Source organism: Apostichopus japonicus, chromosome 10, assembly GCF_037975245.1.
Source record: "Apostichopus japonicus isolate 1M-3 chromosome 10, ASM3797524v1, whole genome shotgun sequence".
In the NCBI taxonomy this organism is placed as follows: domain Eukaryota; kingdom Metazoa; phylum Echinodermata; class Holothuroidea; order Aspidochirotida; family Stichopodidae; genus Apostichopus; species Apostichopus japonicus.
In genome coordinates this window covers 18,155,046-18,174,429 of record NC_092570.1, presented here as the reverse complement: position 1 = coordinate 18,174,429, position 19,384 = coordinate 18,155,046, and the positions used below count along the sequence as shown (strand labels likewise).

Below are 19,384 nucleotides of genomic sequence, written 5' to 3'. Positions count from 1 at the left end.
AGGGTAGGATCATGACCAAACAAATAAATTCAGCACACTCCTGTCAAAACAAACAGACAAAATATCCTTCCTTTTACAGAGGTGGAACAGATCCTGGGAGTTGATAAAAGTAAACTCAGCCTATATATATATATAGAGAGAGAGAGAGAAGAAATTTAACACCCCTCATAACAGGGTGATATAGAAGTTACACAGAAATGTCACTGAGCTATCTTACTGCACATTAATTTTTCCAACCCTTCTGAGCTCAGGTGCTATTTTGTTTTTTAAAGGGATCCTTTCAAGTAAGAGTTTGTGTTTGATATTCTACAAAATTACCCTCAACTGACCATGTTATATGGAAAATCAGATTACAATTAATTAATTTTTAGTTATGATGTTCTTCTAGCCTTTTCACCCTATGGAGTTTAAAGGGTAGTCAGTATAGGCCCCAAATTATAGCCCGCTATAATTGCTAGAGGTTATCGAAAAGTACTTTCCTGGAAAGTCTTTACTCTCCAAATTGTTCTCTGACATATTTAAGAACACACAAGATGACTGAATGTCCCAGTGAGAGAAATTTCCTCAAAGGTTGTGATAAAATCAGTTTAAAAATGTTGACTAATAACTGACCATATTTGAATATCTAGCATATTTTGGGCCACTACAGCATAACTTTAATGAGTCAGGAACTTGACACAGATTTGGGATTGTGGGAAGTGGGCATAGGAGGAGGGGAGGAGAGGGCAAGAGTCAGTCAGACCAATATTCTGCAGTGTTCAAACTGCTGCAGTTTCCACTAGCACATTTTTCATATTGGTCAACTAATATGACTCAGCTATTAAAGAGAACCCTGAGAAAGTTAGAAAAATTAAATGAAGCAATTGTTTATATACGGATTCACACTGCATGAGTATTTCCCGCTAGTATCGACCAGTGAAGATGAACAGAACCCAGGAAACCGAACACATGTTTGAAATTGGGAGGGTGGGGGGTGCAGTCGTCGTAGCAATGCTCACTGGCACTATAAATGGGAGGGGGGCAGTAGTCATAGCAATGCTCATTGGCATTGAAATTGCCATCTGTTGAGGTGTCAGACCCATGTGCAAAATATGCTTGTAAAAATGATTGGGGGGGGAACATGACCGGGCCCCCCTGGTATGAAGGGCCCTGTGAAAGAAGCAAAGCTAAATTGAAATGCTGAACAGAAATAGAAGGTTTGAAAAGAAGGCAATAGATAGTCAATAAAATTACCAAAGTATGATTGAAAATGTAAATCCTCTTGTAACACATAGTCAATAAGCTAAACAGATTATGAAAGTACACACACACACCTATACAAAACCTTGGCTGCATTAAATTAGACACTCTGGATTATTAATTACAGTAAAAAACAATCAATCCAGGGAGTTGTCATGACAACTGTCTGATCAATCAAAACATATTCAGCAAACGATGCTTAATGAAATGTATCCATATCAAATGTCTTCATTGTTACAACATGTGTGCTATCATATTTTCAAGTGCACCATTTTCACGTTGACATCCAAATGGTGCCTAACAGTGCTTTATGAAGTGTCACTTTCTTTCAACAAGAAAGGAATGAAATCTGATTTGCAGTTAACAATGTTCCCATCAAAATCAATAGTATTTTTACCACATGTAATTATTATTATATAGCTGATCAAACTCAAATACCCTCCATGTTTTTTCCTTTGAGAGAATAAGTTGTAAATTTATGACTACCTTTGATCTTTACAAATTTGCTGGACAACCCATTTGTCATGCAATCATCAGATTGATTCATCAAAGAGAAAATGATGGAGACAAACAGTACCAAACAGTATCAAAATATTTTGAAAATGAAATTCATCAGAACAACAAAAATATGCAATTAAAGCTAAACTTGTCAGTGGATCAGCAAATAGTGAAAAATCTTTGGACTGTGAAAAAGATTTGTGTATTAAAAGGTTTGAACATACGGTAAGATAGCATAGTGAATCTGGCACCTAAAATATGCTTATGTTAAACTATGGTAAAAGTCAAAATAAAAAGTAAAATAAAACAAAACAAAACTGTTAGCAAACTGCTTATCCACTAAAGAGCCTGTGTAAGAGAATGTGTAAAAGTATTGTGGGCCTGACTTTTGATCCTAGCAGGATCTTCTTCAGAGGCTGAATATTGTTCAAGTCAACAGAACTGTGTGATACATAGTAGTAAAATATCTACCTTAGCTCTCTGTTAACATCATTTGTTTGGAACTCCATGGCACATTGTGTACTACTTTACTGGCACTGCATCTTATAAGTAGCGATAGATTCATTTACAAATGTTGTGTTACAGTTGAATAACTATAGTAAGCACTCGAATTGTCGACCCTTTATGCCAATTGTCCTGCTCCTAGTATTATTGCACTCACCTTTTCAATTGGACTGAGAAGAGACTGATGGGGGGGGAGGGGGAGGGGGAGAGGGCAGGAGGGTTGAAGGGTTGCACATGACTTATGTTATCGAATGTATGCTTGACAGGGGTAGGTAAGTGCATAGAGTCTGCATTGCAATATATTCAGAGCAATACATGTATTGTTTGTTAACAGGGATTAGCCAATCCCTTTAAGGCAGATATCCTGTCAGCTGTACTGAAGCTAAAGCAGCCAAACCTCTTCAAAAGTTATCCCTTTGGTGTGAAATTTGAAACTGAGTGAATTATGGTTTCTGACAGCTGAAGCAAGTCTTGCACTACCAAGGTGATCAATACTGCGGGGATTTCTCTCACAAAGAAGCAGAAACACTGGCAGGGAGGGATATTAAATCGTGGAGAGATTTGTTTACTGAACTTTACGCTAAGACAGTATTTCATATCGTCAGTAATTTCATGTGTTTGGTAACCATCCAGGAACATGCATGGAAAAGATAATTCAATCCCAATGAATGGTGGTGACCCTTCACAAACATTATTTTACATCCCAAAGATATCCTTTACTCTGAGCAATTTACCTACAGAATGTGAACCATCGTAACACAGAGTAAAGCAGAACAAAGTTTGGCCGTGAGACCATTATGACAAGCATGGACGGGCATCTTTCTGACCTTCGACATCAATTCCTCGTGACTTTTAGATACATCTGGTACTTGATGACATCCAGTTCTGTTACATAGTTGTTGGTCCTCAAACAAAGCAAAAGGTTCCCCTGCCACTTACAATAGAAGTATACATTGACAGCTCACCAAAAGTGCTGCACTCATTTTGCCACCTCCTTTTCATTACAGAACTGTCTATAACTTAGGGATAAAATTTACATCTGAGTTTGACAACTTGAAGATAAGTCTAGCTTCCAAGTAATAAGTTGGGTTATTTAAACTACAAACTTAGACTGACTATGCATGCAATGCATGCAGGTGTAGGCCACAAACTCTTAGAGATCCTTTTCATAGTTACTCACCAGGCTGTCTATCACCTCAATGCCACTGTCTCTTTTCCCTCGTCCAGCTACTGCAATCCCCTCAGACCCCATCATCTCTGGGGATAATCCTGTCATAGCCATCCTCTTCTCTCCTCCATCACAAGTGATGCCTTCACACCCCATCATCTCTGGGGTTAATCCTGCCATATCCATCTCCTTCTCTCCTCCATCTGAAGTGATGCCTTCAGACCACATCATCTCTGGGGTTAATCCTGCCATATCCATCCTCTTCTCTCCTCCATCTGAAGTGATGCCTTCAGACTGCATCATCTCTGGGGTTAATCCTGCCATATCCATCCTCTTCTCTCCTCTATCTGAAGTGATGCCTTCAGACCGCATCATCTCTGGGGTTAATCTTGCCACCTCCATCCCCTCGGTCCTCTCTTCACCTCCGCCTGAAGAAATCTCTTCACTTTCACCGACACCGCTAGACATAATATTCAGCTTTATTGACATTCCACTTTTCTGTTTCATCTCTGAGGACATGTCTTTGCTAAGATCTTCCTCACTCTGTGACAATGATGACATAATCAAGGTTTCAGGAACGCATTGCACATTAACTATGTCATACATCAAAACATCATCCAAGGATTCTAAACTCACATCTGCAGAATGTTCCATAGTATGTTTAGTCTCATGGGTAACCTCTGTTATGGTATTGGCACGGATTTTCCCCTTTAGCTGTTCCATTGATGGAGTACTGTTAATGGACCAATTAGGGTGATTAATTTGCATAAGTTGAGGTTGACCAGCCCATGAGACTGGTCTAGTTGTTTTAAGATGCTGTTGTTGCCTCTGTTTCTTATTGCTGAAGTCACTGCTGGCACCACATTGGCAAGAACAGGTGGAAAGATTACCGTGAAAAGACTGCGGTCTGGGATAACTATTTGGCTTTGGTGATATCATTGGCAAGGAATTTCTCTTAGGTCGACTCTGCCTGTTTGACTTAGCTTGCCTCGGTATTCGACCGTTACCGTCACTTTCTGCTTGACCCCCGACTCTGTCTAAGGAAACAAATTTGGGGACGAGGCAGGGTGACCTCTGTTCCAACCACCACTGAGACATTCTAGCTGCTGCTCCGTCCTGTACGTGAATGGAGGGAAAGGACTCCATTCTTCTCTGGCCGAGGTTTCTTCCACATTTATCACATCCGTTAAACCCATCCTCTGTCGTGACTGACGGTAAAGTTACATAGGAGCCATCATCAGACTTAACACTATCGGAGGTCATCTCTCTCTTCATTGAGTCGGACTTCCCTGTCTCCGGGTGGGTCTCTCCTTCCTGAGGAGAACGTTGCTTTCTCTTGGCGCTCTTTCTCCTGAATGAAAGACGTTGAGCCCATCTACCGAACAAGGAGGGTAAACTTCTCCTCTTGTTGGATAGGTTACTTTTATCACGTTTCGATTTCCTCCTGACCAGTCTTGTCGGTACCATTTTCTCTTCTCCAGTCTGGTCCCTCATCTTCTCCGGTGGTGTCTCTGGAGGACACGTGTTCCTCCTCTTGCGATAATGGTGCCTTCCGCCTGGCGTGTACTCTAAGTCTCCATCTACATCCAAGACGGTCACAGACGGGCCAGAATCTGTTATAAAATTTCTATTGCCACTAAATGAACTTACTTGACTTTCGACCGGAGACGACACAAACGACGATGGATCCGAGAGTTCGCCGTGCCTTGATGGTATCAATGGCTCCACCACCACTGCAGGGGTATGATTCTGTGATGAACCCATGGACGTGGCAGTTTCTGGTGTCGCGGCCAACGAAGACGACAACTCTTCCGTGGATGACTGTAACGAATCCTGTTGGTTCCGTGGCTCTCTCATCACCACCAGAGTTTCACCGTCATCTTCAAAGCTAAGAACGTACTGCTCATCTGGACGGATGGTACCCCCTGGAGGCTGGTTGGGAATATCCATCAACTTCTCCAGGATCCACAGAGATGAACAACTACCGGTTGGTGATGCCATTGTTCTCTCGTCTTTGGTTTCTTTTAACTGAAAGCAATGAAAAAGTATTTGGTTATCAAAAAGGTGACAGAAATAAATAAATACATTTTTAATCATTTTTCTTTATTCTTCTTTACTATGACCAATAGGAAATGAGCTTGATATCTGTGATTGATAAAATGTCCTTTATAACTGTGTGATCTTGTCCAATGACATACAAAGACTCTCTCAAGACCAGATGATACCAGCCCCATTTAAACATGAAAACATGTATCATGTACCACCTTTGGTGGTTGCAATTTGGTTCACAAAATACTAAACAATGAGAATCAAAGAAGGGGAACTCTACCACTGAATATAATTTTTAAGGACCCCCTGTTTTAATTCTGTACTAAGTTTTTGAGTCACAAATTAATGACATAACTTTTGTTGGAATACATGAATACACTCTCCTTGCCCATCTGCTTCAGGTAACTTGATAGTTACTCAGATATACCTTCCTTTTCCTCCACACCCCATCCCCACCCCTTCCCCCATGACATCTTGCTATTGTCGCCTTCCCTTTTATCTTTTTCCTTTCACATTCAATAGGGGATCTGTTTGGTTACAAGTTAAGCCCCGGGACAGTTTCTATTCTTATCGATGGAATTTCTTTGTTGTAGTTTTTTTTCAGTACAAAATGTCTTCTTCTAAGATATGTAATGAACGGTCACCACAAAGACCCCAAAATACTGTAAAGTACATGTGCCATACAGTCATATCATCTCAGAACTGCAACTGGTTTTGCCATATTCTTATTTTTTCTCTCCTTTTTCTTTTCCTTTCTCATTCCTGCAAAGGCTCATTTGCATTTTTCAATATTGTTCTCTTTAGTCACAGTGTCCCTGAAACAGATGCAGTAGTGTCCTACTTAATTATGAGCTAACTAATGAGCACTTTACAGAGTTAATACTATATGTATCAAATTGTAACAAACTGATATTATTTTGCATCACACTGTTGATATCAATCTGATATTGTGAAACAACTGGCAACTCCCATGAAAGACACAAACCAAAGTTCAAACATGTCTCACGTTGAATAAAACTTTCACTTTTATTCTTCACATGCTTATATTGATTTGTAACATGCTGATATAACTTTTGATATATATGTTGATATTGAATCATAATATCTTGATTTTAATATCGGCATGCTTATGTTAGCATACCTTGTAACATGCTGATATTTTCCCACTACTATTATGAAACAGATGGCGTTCTGTATAAAATGACTGGGAAAATAGATAGTACAAGAAGCAGGGATACCCAAGTGGGGGTGCTATTTATAAACTACAACCATTTGATGCCAAGATATAACCTCCTCCATCTAGTTGTCTGATTTGTTCTAATTCTGCTGCCTGTTTCCAATTGCACAGTATATAGGGATGCATGCTTCTCTCATTGAAATGCTTAATAATCACCATGGCAACGACAAAGATGGACGTCAGCCTAAATGTCCTGCCATATGAATTATATGAATACAGTTTGTTTTAACTGTTTATACTAGATGCGATGCATACTTCACTAAGAAAATATAGCTTTATAGCATGGCACGTCAATTTTCAATTTAAGGAATTTTCTGGTGGCTGAAGTTGATAACTTAACGAAAATGCTCATCATTTTGGCATCTGTAGGTCAAAATACATCCTGATCCACATTTTGTATAGCAAAAATATGAATTTGTCAAATTTGGTGAGATTTTGTGAATGCGACTGGCAATAGTTAAGTACACGATATCACCATGGCAATTGACCTGCCAATGTTTTTGTTTATCGTTACAGTAACTCACTAATTTATCGTTACAGTAACTCACTAATCCAGGGAGGAAAATAGTTTTCTTTCAAAATGTTGCATTTTGATGAATTCTAACTACTGAGAATATTGACAGCCAAGCAAACATTCTAAAGGTATCAAATTTCAAGGATAAATTTAACGAGAAGATTATAACGGGAAAGTAAAGCTTTTGAATTACATTTACCAAACTGACATCATGTGGCACCACCCCTTGGTAGACTCAAAGGGGTTAGCGAGTAACAATAGGCTTAATACAAAATGTGGAGGATCACAATAAATTAATTTATCATTGGTTTAAAACCTTCTTTAATGAAAACAGTCTAGTAGCATATTCCTTACTCACTTATTGCAATTCTATGATTCTGACTACTGCTATGATTTGGTGAACTTAACTACAAAAGCTACCTCAACAGAAAATCCAAACAGGAACATCACTAACAGGCCTAATCCCCCAACCCCTAACCCTCTCCTCTCCTCTCCTCCCATCCCAGTGTCAGAGGCCCTTCTCCCTGAGTCATGAATGACCTACTCAGTTTACCTCAACGTCATAAATCAAAATTCTCATAGAACAGGAATCGTTCAACAGGTGATAAATGAAATGAAACTGGCACCATGTGACCATCTTACAGGCCACTCAATGTTTCTGTTTTTAAACATTCTGTGAATGATGACAGTATTTACTTAATAATGTTTGTTCTTCCTCTATGATACACCAACAATGCTCCAGCTGTTTAATACCTTACTGCACGAGAAAACTCTGCAAACCAATGATATGCATATAAAAATGTACTGTTCACATACAGAGGGATGAATTTGTTCATCTAGCATTTTTATGTCTGGCACACATGAGAGTAATGCAAAGTGCAGTCTACTATACTGTAGGTCAGCAGATTGCAAAGCTGTCACAAATTCTGCTACAGACTGCTACAAAAAACTTGAAAAGACATTATTTGCAATTTTGGGATTTAAAATCCAACAGATCTTCCCACAGGTGCATGATTCAAAACATTTTGTATGATACACCATTTTGCATTGACCTATTCACAATTTAGTGACTTACAATTCTTGACAAATCAAAGGGAAAATAAGGTATCAAAGCATAATCAGTCACCTTAATAATTCACCAAAATTACATTCCTAATTGCAAAGTAATTAGCTAAAACTTCAAAAGTTTGCAAATTAAACTTTCTGGATTAAAATAAATGATTGATATAACTCCTTTATAAGGTACAGCCAAATACTTGTAAGATCTCTTAGTTTGACATAGGATAATCCAATGAAGTGTATCATACATTCATAGCAGATGGTCCCTGCTTTGTATATGTAGTGATCTAGGCTAAAGCTTTTATTTGCTGTTCAGGGAATGTATACCACACATTCACATATTCATAGCAGATGGTCCCTGCTTTGAATATGTAGTTATCTAGACTGCAGCTTTTATACGCTGTTTAGGAAATGTATACCACACATTCACAGACCATGCTATGTACATGTATTAGTCTAGGCTTAAAGGGTGTGAAGACTAGCGCAAAAAGAAACGTCTAATGCCGGTAATCTGACCTGGTTTCGAATGAGGTATAACAGAAGTGTTAGACACCACCATCGATCACTCAAAATACACACACACAGCTTGCTACCGTCGGTAATTAGACACTAGTATACAGTCAGTACATACAGCTGCGGTCAATACCCACAGCACAGTGTACAAACGATACAGCGATGGACATCTCAGGTCCAGCTTAAGATAACAAGGTATCACGTTTCATTACTGTCTGCATTTTGTAGCGACACGAAAAAAACTTCACTTGCAAACAACGGAAAGTTAACTTTTTCAGATGGTCGCACGCGGTTTGGGGCGAGTCTTCAATGCCTTTAAGCTTTTATTTACCTGTTCAGGATAACTATCAGCTAATTGAATTTTAACAGTATCATACAGAACATTTCTTCAGTAACTTGAGGGCCTAGCTTTGTATGTCTGTCCATATGTCTGTCTATCTATTTAAATATTCAAATTCCACATCTATGTGGAATATCCTCGTTGATATCCTTACTGCACTGCAACTAGAACATGGGTGATATATAACAACTGTACATCTTTGATGAATACATGATAAGGTTAAGTTAAATTAGTATGCGAATATATGCAGATCAAATATTTACTTTGGAAAGCACAGGTAGGGAGGGATGCCACAGTGCCTTTACAAACGTCTACAGCTGTCACAGCTCTGGAAAATAAACATCTTTATCTGAAAGAAACAATCAAAGTTCAAGTTAACAAAAGATGTTAAGTACCATAAGGATGTAATTAACAAGTCCTTGGAAGTATCACATGCTATATAAAATAACTTTGAACACAAGTTAATGCAAACCTTGGCATAAATATCCCGGGAAAAATAAACACAGGGACCTCGCTGGCACGTGTATACAGTAACTAATAAGAGCCTGCCCAACTACCTATAGATTCTATGCAGATTAATGAACATTAGACTTCTAAATCTCACGTAGCAAACGTAGTAGTGGTATATTAGTGTGTAACACTGTGTTCAATGTGTTGCCTTCAAGGGGACTGTATCATGCTGTTTTCATTTACCCACCCACCTGTGTTCAGTAACACAGTGCTGTTACACCACTGACCTTCTGCCAGAAATTAATGTCATTTTAAATGCACATATATGACAATTGTTATTTGATAGGACAATTATGGTTGCAAAAGAGAATACAAAATTTCAGAAAGAATTGAGGGTTTTTTGCCCAGACCTGTACTAGGAGACAGGGGAGAGGAAGGGAAGGACAAAGATTGGGTTTTTACCACATAAATGGAAGCCTCTCCTCACACAAATGTGGTTGTTTGTTGGTATTCTGATATTTGGTACAAAAATCACTGATATTTAATCAATAATGGAAACTTCCGACCCCTATGGCTTGTTGCTCTGATTAGAACATCTTACATGTAAGTAAAACCCTGTAAGATCACTAACGAAGGATAAGAAGTGTAAGTGTTTTAAACTTGTGATTTCAAGCTGACCTTGTCTTTTGGATAATTGTCAAGCATTCACATGGAGCAATATTCTTCAATCAGCTACAAATTGACAACATTTCCTGATATTCTACTACCAATAATAATTTTACTACCGTTTTTATTTTGTAGTGGATGACTTTATCACCGTGGCCTTCAAATTTGATTTCTTATGGAATGACATGCAGTCGGCATAGGCACAAAGCCCTGGATTAAATTATATTTGAATTTTTGAAGTCTATCTATGGTATGATGTAATATCAGCTTTGGTCTATTTGTATCTTCATAATTAATGTTTATATTACAATATCACCAGAGAAAATCACTTGTAGAAAATTTTAAAAATGAAATTTATGTCAATTTCAACATTGGATGAGCAAACAAACTGCTTTTTTTCAGAAAGGTTGTAGGTGCTGGTAAAGGTTGTAGGTGTTGGCCTCAAAACTTATCATGCCAAAAATTGCTAAAATTTACTCAATGTCCTTTCCACATATCAAGGAGGGTAAATTAGCCAAATGAATGTTTCCATGACAAAATGTACTTTGGAGACATTAGAGCATGGATGACATTTATTTTACTTTACATTGATTTATTTTCGTTAACAAAATGAATTTTAATACATTGAGAGCAGAGGAAAAACATGATAACTACTAAAATCACAAGAGCACTATGGTTCCTTGCTTATAGTGGAATATTTAAGTGTCGTATGTTATCAGGGAGTTGTTATGGTGCCATAATAACTACCTGATGTAATCACCCTATAACAAAATATTTATGCCCACATGCACCAACTATTAACCAACAATTGTATTCCAAGTTTGGATACAATCTGATTTAAGGTTGTGGAAATTATTTCAATTTTAAAAATTTGGACCCTCCCAAATATTGGGCCCAATTAAATTTTGTGCCTAAATGGTCCCAAATATATTAAGCCAAAACATAGTGGCTTAAAAATATATTTGCCCCCAAAAAATGAACCCCCAAACTATGAGCCCAAATGGTTCCAAATATATTGGGTCCCACAAATTCAGGCCCAAAGAATGTGTCACAATATGAACTTGCAGTGGAAATCAAATCTGGGCCTACCCTGCCAACAAATGGGGCCCATAATTTTTCAGTTTGCAGAGTTATTACAATGTGAAGATTTTAAGGTTTGACCCATAACCTCATTAATATTCATAAGGTCAGTGCCAAATATATTAGGGCACACCTTCTCACTTTAATGCACATGCATACAAACGCTAACCTGACTGCAAAGGTTTCCTTTGCTTCTAGCCAAAAATGGCAATTGATTCTTAACTTTTAAGTCTTCAGTAATTAATTATTTGAATTAGTAATTAGTAGGAGATAGGTTTAGAGAGGTGCGAGCTAAATACATCAAATCAAATACTTGTAAAAACTCTGAATTCTTACTCCTTTCTTTGAAAGAAAGTTTATCTAGTTTAAACATAGTGAAATGAGTTACTGTTAGTACTGTATTTGAAACATCCAAAGTCAACTCAATGTTCAGTTCCTTTTCATTCCCAGACTCAGACAGTTGGATATCAATGGCTGCTGAAGTCTAGAATTAACATGAATCACTGTGGGGATTGAAATTAGCAAATTGCATTAGTAAAGTTGATTTCCGTGGAGAAACGTTTTCTGAATGATTGATCTTCGTGGTAAAATATTGTTAGATTTATAATGGCGGCATATCCACACCTGAGACACAGCATTTGCATTCCCTTACGAGAGTACTTGTGAAGAGAGTGCATAGATAATGAATGTTACTTTAACCAAGATATGTAAGGCAAGAAGGGAAGCTAACATCAATGTTGTCTGTCTGTTGTTATCTTCACAGAAATTATACACAGTATAGTAGAATGTGTATTGCACAATGCAAGTCATGTTTGAGTTTGAGTATATTTCCACAACAATAAGAGAGGAGTAGTACAAAGTCAAGATAAAACAAGGTGGTGGAGGAGGACTGTAAAAAGCATTAGCTTGTACGAGCATTCCCCCTTAAACAAGTTAAACAGTACAGATATACACAATACAACAATAGAGGAAAAGAACAAAGAAAAAACACAAAGTTAATCAACAACTAACAAGCAATCATGATTTAAAAAACAAAGATAATTAACAACTTACAAGCAATAATGACTTCCCAAAAAAAATATGAATGTTCCTATTAACTTGAGATATATCAATTCACAGTCATATGTGCAAGCTAATTAACAGGTTCATAAGAGACACTTAATCATGTGATACCATTAGGTGAAATATTTAGCAAAGATGTGTATAGTGGAAATATTCAGCAAAGATGTGTATAGTGGGGATGTGTATAGTGTATTCAGCAAAGATGTGTATAGTGATGTAATCCATCAAGAAGAGATGGAAGTCAATGTATCTCAAAATGTAAGCTTTGTGGAAATTTTGGCCCTATCTGCAACCATATTATACACAATGAACATATAACATGGTGATGTCACATATCCTATGGTGATATCACATTAGTCACATATTTGTCATATCTGTAATGTTATGATGGATGTCACATCTACCATGATATTATATTTGCAGACCATGGTGATGTCACAGCTACTGTAACATGATGATATTATATTTACATACCATGGGGATGTCATATCTACCATGATATTATATTTGCAGACCATGGTGATGGTCTCCATGATGATATTGAACCCTGATCTGCAGACCATGATGATGTCACATCTAACATGATGATATTATAGACCATGGTGATGTCACATCTAACATGATATTATGTCTGCAGACCACGGTGATGTCACATCTACCATGATGATATTATGTCTGCAGACCATGGTGATGTCACATCTAACCTGATGATATTATATCTGCAGACAATGATGATGTCACATCTAACATGATGATATTATTGTCTGCAGACCATGGTGATGTCACATCTAACATGATGATATCATGTGTAAAAGTATGTGGGCCTGACGTTACGATCCTAGCAGGATCATCTTCAGAGGCTGAATGACAAGTAACAGAAACTTAGAGACAATATGATGAAATTACATCTTCAGACCATAGTGATGTCACATGATCTGCCATAGTGATATCTCTCATCATGATGTGATATCTGTCATAATAATGTTATATCTTACCGTCATGATGTTGATGTCAGATCTAACATGGTGATATCTGTGTCAATGTCTTCTACAGAGATGGTGTTAATAAATTCAGATAAATTCCAAATTGTTCTTAACACTTATTAAAATTCATAACTTCCTTGAATGCAACATACTATTCGGATACATGAAGGTTTTACTTAGATTATTGAAACTTTATGGCACACTTAAAGAACAAAAATTAGACAAAGCACCACCATATGAGAATCAAAGCACTCTCTGAGTGGTTTTCTTAATTAAAGATAAGAAAGGAATTATCTTTATTACGGTGCACACCTGACATTTATGGTCAGGTTGTGCATTATCCACAAAAGTTTAATAGAAAAGGTGACTTTATAGATTTTCCAGAAAACAAGAGCACCAAAAATTATGGCGATGATCTGATAATCATGTGTTTTGGAATATACTGAATACTAAAGTATGACTTGCTCAATTTAGTCTTTACTCATATTTTCTGGGGCTTCAAAGGCACCAGAAGAGCTTCAAGAAATAATCTGCATTACATTCACTACCATTTAGCATGCAAATCTGCAATGGAACTTGAAGTGAGAGTCTGCATAGAACTGTATAGTCAGTCAGAGAAAATATACAATTGAACAGTTCCAATGCCAAGATTTACATTATAAGATGTGAGCGAGAAAGAAATTAAATGTTGATAAAGTTGGTTGTGTCTTCTGGATAGGCATGTCAAGTTGAATTACCAGATTAAACTTGAACACATGTGACAGTATTCATACTGAGATATGCCTTGCAATCAAATTATAGTCATTCAAGCGATAAATTAAAAGACATTTTAATGCATAGATTTGAGACTCTCATATATTTTAAATCTGCAATCTGGGGGGGGGGGGGGGAGGGGTATATTGCTCGAACAGATAGTCAATAACCTGCCGTTGTAAAAGTGTTGTCAGATATGATATTCATGATTATCATAGTAAGATCAGAACTAACGATTTAATCACAATGGTGATTACTATTGGAGGATTGTATCGCATCAGAGTCAAGGAAGATTTGAGTTCATGTTATTCCACATCAGAATTGGCTATCTGTGTTGAATTTTGTGGTGGAGGAATTTTGACATGCCTGTTGTTTTGGTTATTACTGACATTGTTGGATATTAAATAATAATAGCATTGAATTAATTCCAAAAACTTGAAAAATATCTTAAACTCAGTGACTTCGTTTTTTTCTGCATGTGATCAACTTATATTTACAATTATATTATTGTTTTATTATTCTATATATGCTATACCTATGGGGCTCACAAAACTTCTGAGACATTCCTTATATAAATAACTAGAGCATTTTCTATTTGAGGCAACTTGGGCCACATACTGCCAATTTAGAACTATTTTATCTGAGTAGCAACATTAAGTACAATAGATACAGAATACTATTAAGCAATTTGTCACTTTAAAATATAGGTTATGTCTGCAGAAAGAGAGAGAGCACATGTACTCACTCAGTGATAGTGACAAAGCTTCAAAGATGTGCACAAAAGAGTTGTCATAGCAACAAACAGAAATCCATGTATCAAAGGTGACTTTACCACAGACAAAGTGGTTCATGAGTCCAACATGATCACTAATTTATCAAATATGAAGAAGTTATTAACATCCATTATTTCCTGATATGAAGTGGGAATTCTCCACAGAGGCACCTTTGTCTATACTGTATATATATCTAAAGGTTAAAAGATACAGAACATGTCTGGCTGTTCAGAATAACCTATATTCACCAGCTCAAAGTTCAGGACAGCTTGTAAAAAAAATTTATCTTTCCATCTTGTCATATCATCTCCATTATCCGAAAAGTAAACTATGGCGGGACTAGCACAGAGGTAACTGAAGTAGGATTAGTATCCTGGCTGGAGGCCTCAGACTTGCCTATCACAACAAGGAACACTCTTCACTTTGATATTGATCCCATAAAGATCAAAGAAAGAAGAAACTTTATTGGTGAATCGATTCACCACTCCTCAGCTTGAATGGAGCCCTAGAAGATACCAAAACAATCTTATCTTGGGAATGTTTTCTAAAAGTCACCCCCGTCCCTTGAACAATTCACATTTATCTCGTAGTCGTAGTTGCTTATATACATTAAAATGATACAGTGGTCCGTGCACTGACAGTACCGACAAGTCATTGGGCACAACAAATGCCGGTTAAAGCCGCTTTTTACATTAATTTGGGTGAATTTTCAGTAAAGCACAATCTATTAGCTTGATTGCAAATTTGAGTTAAAATGTTGAATTGGAAGCCACCCAACATGAGAGTTGTAATCCATAAGAGACCTTACAGACCTCTCCCACATTCGTGGTCGCTTATGCATTGTAAATCTATCTGCCTGATACTTATTATTATTATTATTTATAACAACCTACAAACACATTCTTAAGTACTTATTGGTTATCATAGGCAAATATGTTCTATACCCACAATAGCTTAAAGGTTTGCTGTATTGGCCTCAAATATGCTAGATATTCAAATATAGGCCTAGTCACCTTGGGTCAAAATTCTAACCTGTTTTTATTACAACCTTGGAGGAAATTTTCCTCACTGGGACATTCATTCATCTTGTGTGTTCTTCTTTACAAATGTCTGAGAACGATAAGCGAGTAAAGGCCTCAAGGAAAGTACTTTTTGAAAACTTCTTGCAATTATAGCGTGCTATACTTTGGGGCCTATACTGACTACCTTTAAATAGAACATCCACAAACTTACAGGGTTTGCATATAAATTTATGAGCAACAAGATGATAACTAAATCACACAATCCTATTCTTAGGATGTGATAATTACATAATTTTGCCCTCAAATTCAATCTTCACATTCTTGGGATAGATCTAAAATCTGTAATCTGAGCAAGCATCTTATAATATTTATACATGTAGGATACAAGTCATTACTGACAGAGGTCAACAGACATGGACTTTATAAGGTCTTCAGGATCTTTGACATGATGACCCCATTAATGTGACACCCTGAAGATTCTAAATTCCAAGAGTGCTCTAAATTATGTAGTCTTTAGATCTATGCTTTAATTTAAACTACGACAGAAGGTTCTGGTAACATCATTAAACTTTGTCAGCTCACACTGCAATGCACAGAAATAGTTAGTGCACTATATACAAACCTACCCGATTTAACCAATTTGTCTTCTGGCCAAATTGCCTTAAAAGAGACTAAAAAGTATTTCATGGTCAAATTCCTGAGCTCCAGGGATATTCTTAACACTTATTACGATGAAAACAAACCGAGTAAAATACAGTTTGGGGCTAGAGTTTGATAAAAGACCCAAGATGCTGTCCTCTCATGGAGCAAAGACTGAAGTGTTGCTGCTGGGTATATTACTTAGTCAAATGTGTTCAAACCAGCATATATTCCATTGTATACATGGAGTCGATCATAAAATTAAAAAAATATTTAGGATCCCTTAAGCTTTGTACTCTTGACCTTCATCATCCTGTGAGTAATCAGAAAACTATTGATCAGTGAATCGCACTACTGGAAATTGAACGATCGTTAGCTAGCAGACTATTACTTTTACTCCAGCCAACAGATGAAGGGTAGAATATACAAACAGTACAAGAAGTGATCAGAGTAGAAACACTAGTGCACTGAAGTCCACCACCCACAGAGTATACAACTCACTGCTCTCAGAATGGGAAAATATAAAACCTCTCCTACAATTATTCTATCCATATAGCCAGCCTTATGCATCCAGTCTTTTCATTTTGTAAACTGCTTGAGAAAACCACAAACTGTCATGAAAGCTACCCCTTCAAATACCCCTTTGCTGACCCCCATTGAGCCTCTGACCACAACCCCTACCATTAAAAGGTAATAAAGTTGATTTGTGGTTTGACAAGTATATTACTTCTCCTAAGGAAACAGACAGTAAAGGCAATTACATGTACCTCAAAAGATGTCTTTGTATAGTGGAGGCTTTCAGAAACCAGCCTTAAGGTTGATGATATCTCTAATGAATAATGAAAAATATCAACCAATATCCATGAAGCATTCAAATCTGTATTACTACACACTTAATTAATAGAAACCAATTTCCTGGAAAATTTCCCTTTGCAGATGTACGTGACAGATACAGTCCACTGTTAGACAATGTGGGTCATTTGATATTTGTGCTAATTATTCATTATATGGTTAAATAGTTTATTGGTGCGAGTATTATCTGTGGACAGTGTAATAACTCTGTTATTAATATTGTTTCTGATTTCCAGATTGACTATGGGTCATCAGTATCAATTGGCGCAATCGTTTATGGCACGCATAACATTATGATTTTTCAAATGTACTTTCTTCGATGTACTGATTCTCCATATTATTTTCAGCTGATTATGGAGGATTTTTATAATAGACATAAATGTCTAGCATATTTGGGGACAATACCAATGAAATTTAAACTAAATGGGAGGAACATGTTTTTCTTACAACGAATATTGGTAGTAGTGTAACGCTAAACTCAGTCTCAGATTCCGGGGGCGCCCAAATATTCCCTACGGAGGACTGGTGGGGGTATGGAAACAAATGTGGCTTAGATGGTTGTGTGTTAGTAATGACGAGCCTTGAATCTCGCTATTACATGCAAAGAATATAACACATAGATAAATGAGTAAAAGAACAAGCGCTGAGTAGATTATGTTATCTATTGCTTTAATCAGCCACGGTACAGACAATACATCGGCACAAAGCCCCCAGTGATAAATAGAAGAACATGCATTTGAAGGAAACTGATTACAAACGAGATCTCAATACCATAGTAGAGTCCTATAACAATACATATGTACAATAGCGTATAAAAGACGAAATTCAGAACAGGAGCGAAGACTGATTAACAAGTCTCGAGATCTGATCCACCTCAGCTGATGAACAGATGTCACGTGACCTGTAATACTGACTTCACTGTCCTCAAAACAGTGACATGTAGCCTAGATAAATAGAGGGCGACAGATATGATGACCAACGGCATCACACTAGGATGTCAGACTGAATATTTTCATATTACCTGTCAAAATTCCGCAGAAATTAGGGCAATCTGTCACAATTGTATCACAAAATTTTCCTTCATTTTTTGTTGGCAATAAACAGCTGTGAACTGCACTGTGTGAAATTTTAGTATCAAATAACATAGAAGACAAAACCCTGCTTTAACGGTTGTCTCCGATCAAATCCATTCCGATGAATGTCTGAGATACAAACACTTTCTGACAATTTCCTATCGATTTTTTTCGTGAAATGTTTGTGACAACTAAATGAGAGTAATGAGGAGTAGCAGCCAAGGTTGAAATGTATATTCCTCCACCCCCTTTACCATTACAGAAACCCTCCTCCCCTGACATTGACAAATCCAATCAATTTTAACATCATCCCCGAGACATTGACAAATTGTAATAATGACAAAGTTAGATTCTACTGCACGGCTTCACGTCTGGGATGGTTACTACTCAATGTTCCGTCCTCCTCGTCGTCGTTGTCATGGCCTACTTGCCCTCTTTTTTTGTTAAGCCCTTCAGAATCAGGTCAGTCATCATTTAACATCATCTCCGAGGTTCTTAATTTAAAAATATCCTCCGTAACTAGACATTCAAACTAATAAAAGGACCTAATGAAGACTTACGCCTACCGTCGTCGTCAGCTTGCTAAGTCTTCCTCATTTTGTTCCGTATCTATTTGCCATTCTAACTATGACTCGGTACTTCAAACGAGAGTATATATATAGTAACTAAGGGAAGTAGATACAGTGCAGTAGAGTGTTAAAATTAAAATGCAAACAGCAATACTGGTATGGGCTTCAGGTGGGGGAGCATTGACAAGAAATCTCAAACGCAACTTCTTTGGAAGTTCAGTAACCTCACTGGAGGAGATTAAAGCAACACCAGAAGGTTTTAAAATATTGTTAGGTCTTTGTAAAAATGATTGTTTTCCCACAAGAATTCTTGAAAAGTTATACTATTCCATGATTAACTA

The 19,384-nt window shown here is 37.1% G+C and overlaps 1 protein-coding gene across 3 annotated transcripts in view; it reads right to left on the bottom strand.

The window, feature by feature from the left end:
• LOC139974737 (uncharacterized) overlaps positions 1–19,384 on the bottom strand; it is a 117,367-nt gene that overhangs the window by 53,469 nt on the left and 44,514 nt on the right. For 2 of the 3 annotated variants that reach the window (XM_071982119.1, XM_071982118.1), the window contains exons 2-3: positions 9,385–9,470; positions 3,422–5,437 (exon numbers count right to left, since the gene is read on the bottom strand). In XM_071982119.1, the coding sequence (XP_071838220.1) occupies positions 3,422–5,410 (1,989 nt within the window). In that variant the 5' untranslated portion in view covers positions 5,411–5,437; positions 9,385–9,470. Of the gene's footprint in view, positions 1–3,421; positions 5,438–9,384; positions 9,471–14,860; positions 15,048–19,384 lie in introns of those variants that run through there. The other variant, XM_071982120.1, reaches the window with a different exon arrangement.